Source organism: Ornithodoros turicata, chromosome 4 (genome assembly GCF_037126465.1).
Source record: "Ornithodoros turicata isolate Travis chromosome 4, ASM3712646v1, whole genome shotgun sequence".
Lineage (NCBI taxonomy): Eukaryota > Metazoa > Arthropoda > Arachnida > Ixodida > Argasidae > Ornithodoros > Ornithodoros turicata.
In genome coordinates this window covers 50179776-50189006 of record NC_088204.1, presented here as the reverse complement: position 1 = coordinate 50189006, position 9231 = coordinate 50179776, and the positions used below count along the sequence as shown (strand labels likewise).

The window sequence follows — 9231 nt, the reverse complement described above, 5'->3', positions numbered from 1 at the left end:
TTGAAAGGCTTCCTCCACGATGCCGCGAATAAATTCACGAAGTTCTTCGTTTTTTGTCTTTTCCTTGCGACGACGAGAAACGCAGGAGAATAAACCACACATGGCGTTTTCCACGTATCGGTCAGAATGATGACGCGAGCGCGGTGCGCGCTGCCTTTATAGAGATAAACGCGCGCGCACGCAAAGAAACGAAAGTGAAACTGAAACTCAGAAGCCACCCGCTAGGAGCGCGCGCGCGCAGCAGAGAGTTGAAACCGAAAACACCCGCGGGCGGCGCAGAGGGCGCTAGGAGCGCGCGCGCGCGCATGCGCGGACGGGTGGAGCAGAGGGCGCGCGCGCGCATCCATAGCTGCCGCTGCGCGTCGCCTCAGTCAGTTTCTCTCTGGCTGCCGTGGAAAGCAGACGTGCGCTCCCCGCGCTCGCCGCTCAGTTTCTGGCTGGCTGTCGTACAGAGCAGACATGTGTTCCCCGCGCTCGCTCAGTTTCTGCCTGGAAGTTGCCGCGGGGGAAAAGGTGAGTGATTTGACGCGCTCCTTTTCTCGTATGTTTGCCGTGTTTAGCGGTGACCAACGAGTGATTTGACCGCGCTCGTGTTAAGCCTTTTCTCGCATGTTTAGACTTGTTTTGCGGTGAGCAAGCCTTTTGTTCGTGTTGACGCATGTTTAGCGATGTGTGCCCAGTGGTTCCCGCCTTGCGTTAGCTGCATTGTGTTGTGACGTTGAGGTTAGGCCTAAGCGATCGTCCCTGTAAGCCTTTTTCCCCCGATGTGTACTGTTTTCTCCGTGCTGTTTTAGCAGTAGCGGTTAGACCTTTTCTCTCGCATGCCTAGACTTGTTTAGCAGTGCTGCCATTTTTACCTGCCGCTAGTATCTTGTTCTGTCTTTCTCATCTAGAGCTATGACGGTGGCGGCATCTGGTGTGATGCCTTGCAACTACGTGGCCACCTGTCGTCGATCTCTGCAACTGCTGGGTGCAAACTACCAACATGGCGGGCGCTGGTCGCTCGGGTGTTGCGGAGCGGCTTCTTCGCCGCGGCATCGTTGATTTTCGAATAAATTGTTTCTCTCCACTCTATTTCTATCTTTTTATTTTATTTTCTGCCTATTATTTTTCTTTTTTATGGACTCTCATAGTGCACAACGCTCAGCTGGTCTGGACACGAGTTAGACTTTCCCCAATTAGTGTGGTGGCTCCCTGGAGGGTGCTGATTAATGTGGGGGGTCCCAATTAGCTCTAATTGCTAATTAAATCGTGTTCAGGACAGTTGAGCGTTGTGCACTGTGAGAGTCCAGTACTTACTACTGTTACGTTGTCGCGCCATCGGGGCGGCCCTCAAAGGGACAATTATGCATGGTTGGGGATCTATTTACGAAAATGTTTGCAGGTGTACGGGATGGCAGGCCATGCTCTGTGACAACCACCCCCCACTTAAGAATATTCGCGTACTGAATATTTCTTACATGCTATACCAAATACAGGGCATGAACATCTTGCGTATCCCTGCCGCGCAAAATTTTCACACGAATATCAATAGAAACAAAACAAAGAACACACACTGCACACAACAATAGTAACTGGGAGCTTTCACTTTTGGAACATACGCGTGAACGCTGCTCTCCTATGATAAACAGTGGGCAGAAAATGAGTACAAAACATACTATATACATTGAACATCATGCGATTACATACGACTCAAGTAATCAGCCACTCTATTTTCAGTACCTTTGATGTATTTTACTCGGAAAGAGTACTCTTGGAGCTGGAGGCTCCATCTCATAATTCGACTGTTCAAGTGTTTCTGCTTATTAATGTAGAACAGGGGCTCATGATCCGTTTGAATTGTGAATTTTCTTCCGTAAAGGAACGTTCGAAAGTTCTGAACGCCCCAAACTAGGGTTAAACCCTCTCGTTCTACGGTAGCATACGCCGATTCCCTCGGCAGGAGCTTCCGGCTTGCACATGACACAGGATGTAGTGTGCCGTCGTGTTCCTTGAGGAGCAGGGCTCCGATGCTACGATCAGAGGCATCCGTGCATAGCACAAACTCTTTTGTGAAATCTGGCAACTTTAGAACGGGTAAGTGAGAGAGACGCTTTTTGAGCTCTTTGAAGACAGTTTCGTGTTCTTCCTCCCAGGTCACACGGTTGGGTTTACCTTTCTTGGTCAAGTCGCTTAGTGGGGCTGCTAAGGCTGCGTATCCCGGGATAAAGTTTCGGTAATATCCCACAAGCCCCAAAAATGAGCGCACTTGGCGTTTCGTCGATGGTCGACTTGTGCCTTGAATCTTCCCAATCGTTTTCGTCAGAGGGGTGATCTCGCCCTGTCCGATACTGTGACCCAGGAAGTCGACCTTGTTCAATCCCATCTCACATTTTGTGGGCCTCACGGTGAGTCCTGCAACCTTAATTCGATCGAGCACATGTCGTAGGACGCAAATGTGTTCCTCCCATGTGGTCGTCGCAATCAGAACGTCATCATAATAATGTTCGACGCCGCTGATGCCATGTAGAAGTTTTCTCATTAACTTCGTGAATGCTGCTGGTGCGGTCTTCAGGCCAAATGGCATGAAACGGAACTGGTACAGTCCCGACGACGTTGAGAAGGCAGTCTTGGGTTTGGCGTCTTCTGAAAGTGGTATCTGCCAATACCCCTTCGTAAAGTCGAGTTTAGAGAACCATGCCTTATTACCAACTGAAGCCAGGAGCTCATCCGCCCTGGGCACGGGTTCGCTGTCGGATACCAAAATGTCGTTGAGGCGACGAAAGTCGATGCAGAGTCGACGAGATCCGTCTGCCTTTTTGACGACTAACACGGGTGAATTGTAGGGCGAATTGCTTTCCTCTATTATCCCCATTCTCAGCATGTCTCGCACTTCGTCGTGTACTGCATTCCTCACAGCAAAGGGAAGGGGGTACTGTCTTGTATTTACTGGGTCTTGTGCCATCAGCTGTAGGTCGCATTCAACCAGGTCCGTCCGTCCCGGAACGTCGGAGAAAACCTCGGCGTACTCCGAAAGGGCCGTTCGCATGTCCTCCCGTTGCGTTGCAGTTAGGGTTGCTCCAATTTTGACGTCCTGCTCTGTCTCTGTCCTCCCAGTCGGTAGCAAGTGAAGCGGCTCAGCGACTTCCTCCTCCTCTCCCACGGTGATGACCATGCATGCTGTAGCTCGTCCTTCGCCCTCCATGTCGGTGCTCCGTTCTTCACATTTCTTTAGTAGATTAATGTGAAACAGCTTAGTCCCATGGCCCAAGTCCACCTCGTAATCCACTTCTGCCTTTTTCGACACAATTTCGAATGGCCCATTCCACTGCACTAGCAGTTTATTGTGATTGGTGGGTTGAAGGATGAGTACCTTGTCTCCAGGCTCGAGCTCTCGCTTGTGACTCGCTTTGTCGTAGAACTTCTTGTACCTGGCACCTGCGCGCTGAAGTTCTTCGTGGGCCAGTCGGCATGTCTCCTCCAAACGGTTGCGCAGCTCCAAGACGTACTCGTACGTCGTCCTAACTTCGGGCTGCAGGGATTCCTCTGTCCATAATTCCTTTAATACAGCCAAAGGGCCCCTCACATGCCTGCCGTATAAAAGTTCGAAAGGAGAGAACCCCAGGCTCTCCTGCGGCACTTCGCCATAAGCAAACAGGAGCGCCTCCAGGTATCTGTCCCAGTCTTTCGGTCTTTCCTGGCACATCTTCTTCAGCATCGTCTTCAGCGTCCCGTTGAAATTCACGGACAGAAGACGGCTCACCTCCTTCATCACATCGGAAGTAAAATTGCTTCCGCGGTCGCTGAGGATCTCCCGTGGAATTCCTATGCGGCTGAACATCGTCACCATTCCCTCGGCGACCCTTTCCGTCTCGATACTGGGCAGAGCGACTGCATCCGGGTATCTTGTAGCGTAGTCCACTAGCGTTAAGATGTAACGATTGCCCTTCTCCGTCAAGGGGGCGAGGGGTCCAACAATATCAACGGCTACCCGGTGAAACGGAGTCCCAATGACTGGCACCTTCTGAAGTGGAACCTTGGGGTCTTTCCTTTGGGTGCGGTTTTCTGGCATATGTCGCAGGACTTCACGAATCTGTTGACGTCTGCGATCACTCCGGGCCAAAAGAAACTTGCCAGAATCCTTTCTTCCGTCTTCCTGCACCCCAGGTGTCCAGCCATTAAGCCCTCATGTGCTAATTCTAGCACGGCGTGTCGGTACTTGCCGGGCACGACAAGTTGTACATCCGAGACGCCTGCGGTGTTCGTGAACTTTCGTTGCAGTAGGCCATCTTGCACGAGAAACATTTCCGTACACCCGTCTTTCCGACGCGTCTGCCTCTCTCTCCCAATCTGGTCAAAGCATGCTCTCAGTGACTGATCTCTCTTTTGGTCGGCTATCAAATCTTCTTTCCTCACGTGTTCAATGCCTCCAGAAACGGCCAGCTTGCGGAGTGTCTTCGTCCGTGCTGCTTGCTGTCGGGTCACCACGGCATTTACCGCCTCCGCGTCCGGTATCGAAACTGCTGCATCTTCGGCGTCGTGGTCTGGTCCCACAGCTGCTGGAGGTTCGGCCACCTGTGGGGAGTCTTCTTTCTCGGGGTTGACCTCGTCTGGTCCCTTCCATTCCGGATCGGGGTCGTCTGCGTCACGGACTCCAGGAACGTTACCCAATACGAGGTCGTACAGGGGATCATCGAGGCAAATGGCTTCTAGTCTTCCACTGTAATACGGGGTGTCCACTTCCAGAACCGCTTCGGGAATCATCCGGGTCGTCCGATCCAGGAAATAAATCAGCCTCTTCTTCCCCGTGAGATCTTGGTCCTGTACATACTGCCTGTTAACGATGACCGTGTTGCAGCCGGTGTCCCTTAGAACTCGGCCTTTCTGCCCGGCAATTACGCCGTCCGTCACAGGCAATCCGTCGGTTCCGTGTTCCCCCTCACTGGCTCTAATCGCATTCACTACGGGGACTTTCCGCCCGTCCTTTAGCTCGACGTACCCCTGCTCGATACATACTGCCGCGGTTTCCTTAATACTTCCCTCTTTCGTTCCTCCGCTTTGGGGGCCGTCGCATTTCCAACTTGGGTGTCCCACCTTTCCGCACTTCACACACTTGTGGTGCTTGCCAGCTCCCGCATACTTGCGGCACTTTGACGCAATGTGCCAATTCGCCCGCAGAGGAAACAGGTTCGCGTTTTCTGGTTGTCTTTACCAGCGTTTCCCGCTTTATTGTCCGGTTTTCCCGGGTCTTTCTTGTTCCCCGCGGTCTTCTCCTTCCCGTTCGGCTTTGCGGAAATACTCGTGCGCCCTCTGGCGTTCAGGTACTGTTCCGCGCTTTCGGCGATTTGCTCCAGGCTTTTCCCTTTTCTCTCCCTTAGGAACACTGCAAGCCCCGTCTCGCAGTTGGACAAAAACTGCTCCTTAAGTATGAGAAACTTTACTGACGGGTAATCTTTGGTAGTGTTGGACAAATCCAACCACCTATCCCAATAGTTGTCCAGTCTCGCTATATACTGTGAAGGTGTTTCGAAGTCTGACGGCTGCGAGGTCTTGAACTTGTCTCTGAACCCATCCTCCGTCATGCGAAACCTCTTCAACAATGCCTCCTTCAGTTTACTGTAGTCTGTGCACTCAGTAGCGGGTAATCTCCCAAAAACACTTAGGGCTTCCCCGCTCAAGCACATGCTAAGGGCTGTCGCCCACTGCTCTTGTGGCCACTGTTGACCTTCAGCTACCCTTTCGAAACGCATAATGTACGCGTCGAGGTCATCGTTCGCCTCATCGAAAGGCGGCATCAACTTGTGGGGACTTGTACCATGAAACCGTACTGGCATACGCCCGCCCTCTGTGTTTTCCTCTGTGGTTGAAGACCGCGTTTCTGACCGTAGCCTTAGCATTAGCAATTCCTTTTCCATCTCCGCGGCTTCTCTTGCAGCGGCTCTGGCGCGTTCATCCGCCTCTTTAGCTGCGGCCCTAGCGCGTTCATCCTCTTCCCTTTTGAAATCTCGCTCCTCTTTACGGATTTCTCTGAGACGAGCGCGCTCTCCCTGAATCCACTCATAAAGATCCGTACCCTCAAAGCCTAGCTCCTTGCCTTGGGATATCAAAACGGCTAGCTCAGTTTCCGCCATCATGCACGGTTAACCAATATGACACTAGCGCTACACACACACACAAGAAAATCCCACCAGCAGAGCACTACAATGGGGTCGATCACAGCACCTCACTCACGAGACTCGTCTCACAGATTAGCAGGGTCCTGTCGCGGACGCCAGTTTTTGTCACAAGGCCCGGTAGGGAATGCTCCGTTTGGTGACCCAGGTGAACCGAGAAGGAAGGTATCGGGACTAAATTCCGCGATGACCGTTCCAACGAACACTACTGGCGCAATTATCCCAAAGCACACCCTGCCTCGCGAACGAAAACAAAAGAAAGAGGTTTGGACCCGCCAATGTCGCACCGTACGGTACGTGTGAATCCGAGTCAGTGAAATGAGGGGGAGTCATAAATGGCTGTCTGCGTTCATCAAACAATTGTATAATTTCTTGTTAACAATTAAAACAAACGAATAGCACCAAGTTGCGGGATACGCACAAATTATAAAAAATAGTCACACACCGCTATGGAGTCACAGAGAAGTAGATTTTAACAAGAAGCTTAGAACGAAGACTTAGATTAACAATTTAAGCAAAAGGATCAGAAATGGAGAGAGTCTTATCTGGGCGATGGGGTCTTGGAGCTCGGTGTGGTCGGGTCCCAGTCGTTCAGTCGGCGTTCCCGGGCTGGATGTTTGCACACGCACACATACTCACAAGGTCCCAAGACACTTAGTTCCGGTGTGACGACCTATGTCGCCGCGACACCCGTCGTTGTCACCCGTCGATACAAACTCCTGCCTTTAGCGGCCGATGAACACACCCGCCGCCGTGTCCGAAAACTCAAGTCCCGCCAAACGCCGGATAGACTTGTTACGCTACGTGCCACCTTGGACTTTCCAACTCGACTCCCCCTGGCCACGCGGGGTTAGCCTTCTTCTTCTTCTACCAATGAGGTAATGGCCGTGAGCCACTAAGGGAGATTGGCCAGGACAAAAGGGGCGTGAGATGTTTGTTTATGTTTTTACGTTAAGGGTTTTCTTTATCTTTTACCTTTTTCAACACTGAACAAATACACACACAAAAAAATACGCCACAAGTGTCGGCATTGGCCTCCCAAAGCATACACATTTTGCCACTCTTCCCATCGGAAATGGCTTTTCCCATCAGTGTCGGCGTGAGCACACAAAAAGAAACGTTTTCCCTATTCACTGTAACCTCCCTTGGAACAAAAGGTCATCAGACTGTCCGGCGACGAACGTGCCCGTAGTTAGACACTCCCGTCTTCGGACCGCCACCCCTTCCGTTACCAATATGCCGCCGGCGATAAGAAATGCGCCGTCCGCTCGCCTGTCCTCGAGTGCTCGATGGGACTCGTTACGTTGTCGCGCCATCGGGGCGGCCCTCAAAGGGACAATCATGCACGGTTGGGGATCTATTTATGAAAATGTTTGCAGGTGTACGGGATGGCAGGCCATGCTCTGTGACACTCTCCCAGTTCCGTTTCTGTATCTTTGGGCAGTCCCACATTGTGACTTACAGACGCCTCAGAAATTGCTTTGCCTTGTATGTCCCTGCAGGGTAGTTGCCTTTCCGCACTGCGGATGGTTTCGGTGTGGCATTCTGGCGACACTGGAGTGCTCCTTGAGGGTGTTCCAAGGTTCGAGGGTTCAGGAGACGCCGGTGCACTATTGGAGAGTCTTTTTTTGGGTGTATGTAGGACTGTCTTCCATTCTCGTTCCTCCTAGTTGGCACTTTCTGGAGGATTTCCACTTCCGTTCCCACTTCCTCTTCTACTTTGGGATACCTCTCTTTATACTGACAAAGTTCAGCTTGGAGGGTCCGAACCTGTGCTTCAACTTTCTCTTTGTTATTCCGCCCCTCTGTTAGCGACTGAAACACTTGTTTAATCTGATCCTGAAGTTGGTTTAAGGCCGTCCTGTCCTCCATATAGCTTGTCATCTGCGCTATAACTGCATTGAGGTCATCCTTCATTCGTTGCCGCCTTTCTCGCTCTTCTTGAAGCTTCAGGGTCAAAAGAGACACTAATGCCGATGGCGCTGTCGCTGTCTTATGTGACAATGAGAGCGTAAAGCTTCGTTTTCAAACTCGGGTGAAAGCTGCGAAACGTCTAAGTTTCGACACTCGAGGGAATTTTTTGCAAAGCGAATTATCATTCCTTTCGAAAAAGAAGTTGCGTAACGACCTTATGATAATTGTAAATTGCGGTTTTCATGGTAACTACGCATAGTGAACGTACTCTATGGCGGGCTACGTACTCTGGTGCCTGTGTGTCTGGTGTCCGTGAACCACACCAGACCGCTCTAACGGTCACATTAAAACACTACGTCAGTCTAGTGCGCACATAATGCATGCTAGAGGGCACCAGAATCATTCTGGTGTCATAGTAGGCCGCTCTGATGTGGACATCAAAAACAGCATGCAAGCCTAATGTGGATATTAAGAGAACCCGACAGCACCAGTATCACCCTGGTGTCGCACAATTTTGATGTACACACTACAAACACCACAAGGGTATAGTGTTAACGCCAGGAACACTAGAAAGCACCAGAATAATTCCTGAGTTATTTGTAACTGTGAGCACAAGGTGCAGCAGACTTGTTGCACACAGCTGCATGCATAAAAGTGCAGAAGACTGCAGCAGAGCGACTGTGATACCTCGTATTGCAAAATTACGACAGACTTGCCGCTCCATGCCCCTATGCAGCAAGGTGCAGCACGTTACTGCAGACTTGCTGCATAACTGTGCGCAGCAGATTTACTGTACACTGCTGCATGCATCAAAACGTTTATTCCAGATGTTTATATGCAGGTTTATTCCACAATTACAGCAGGTTTGCTACTTCATGACCCTGTGCAGCAAGGTGCAGCACATTGTGCCAGACCTGCTGCATAACTGTGCGCAGCAAGTACGGTCCAGATTTACTGTATACAGCTGCATGCATGAAAGTGCAGCAGACAGCAGCAGAGCTACTGTGATACTTCGTATTGCACAATTACAGCAGGTTTGCTACTTCATGACCCTGTGCAGCCAAGTGCAGCACATTGTTCCAGACCTCCTTATTGAAAAAAGCACTAGAATCATTCTGGTGTTTTTGGTGGCTGTGATTTGGGACATTCCTGGTGCTTTCTTCTC

General features: G+C 51.0%; 1 protein-coding gene and 1 long non-coding RNA gene across 2 annotated transcripts; one reads left to right on the top strand and one right to left on the bottom strand.

The window, feature by feature from the left end:
- The first annotated feature begins 399 nt into the window (after positions 1 to 399).
- LOC135393151 (uncharacterized) lies at positions 400 to 1074 on the top strand. The gene is made up of 2 exons (XR_010422487.1): positions 400 to 513; positions 894 to 1074. It is a non-coding gene; the product is annotated as an uncharacterized LOC135393151 (long non-coding RNA).
- Positions 1075 to 1681: 607 nt separating this feature from the next.
- LOC135392418 (uncharacterized) lies at positions 1682 to 4743 on the bottom strand. Its single transcript, XM_064623132.1, has 2 exons — positions 4114 to 4743; positions 1682 to 4072 (listed from the first exon to the last, which is right to left on the bottom strand). Exons 1-2 carry the CDS (start codon positions 4741 to 4743, stop codon positions 1682 to 1684), a joined length of 3021 nt encoding a protein of 1006 aa, XP_064479202.1.
- Between the last annotated feature and the right edge of the window lie 4488 nt (positions 4744 to 9231).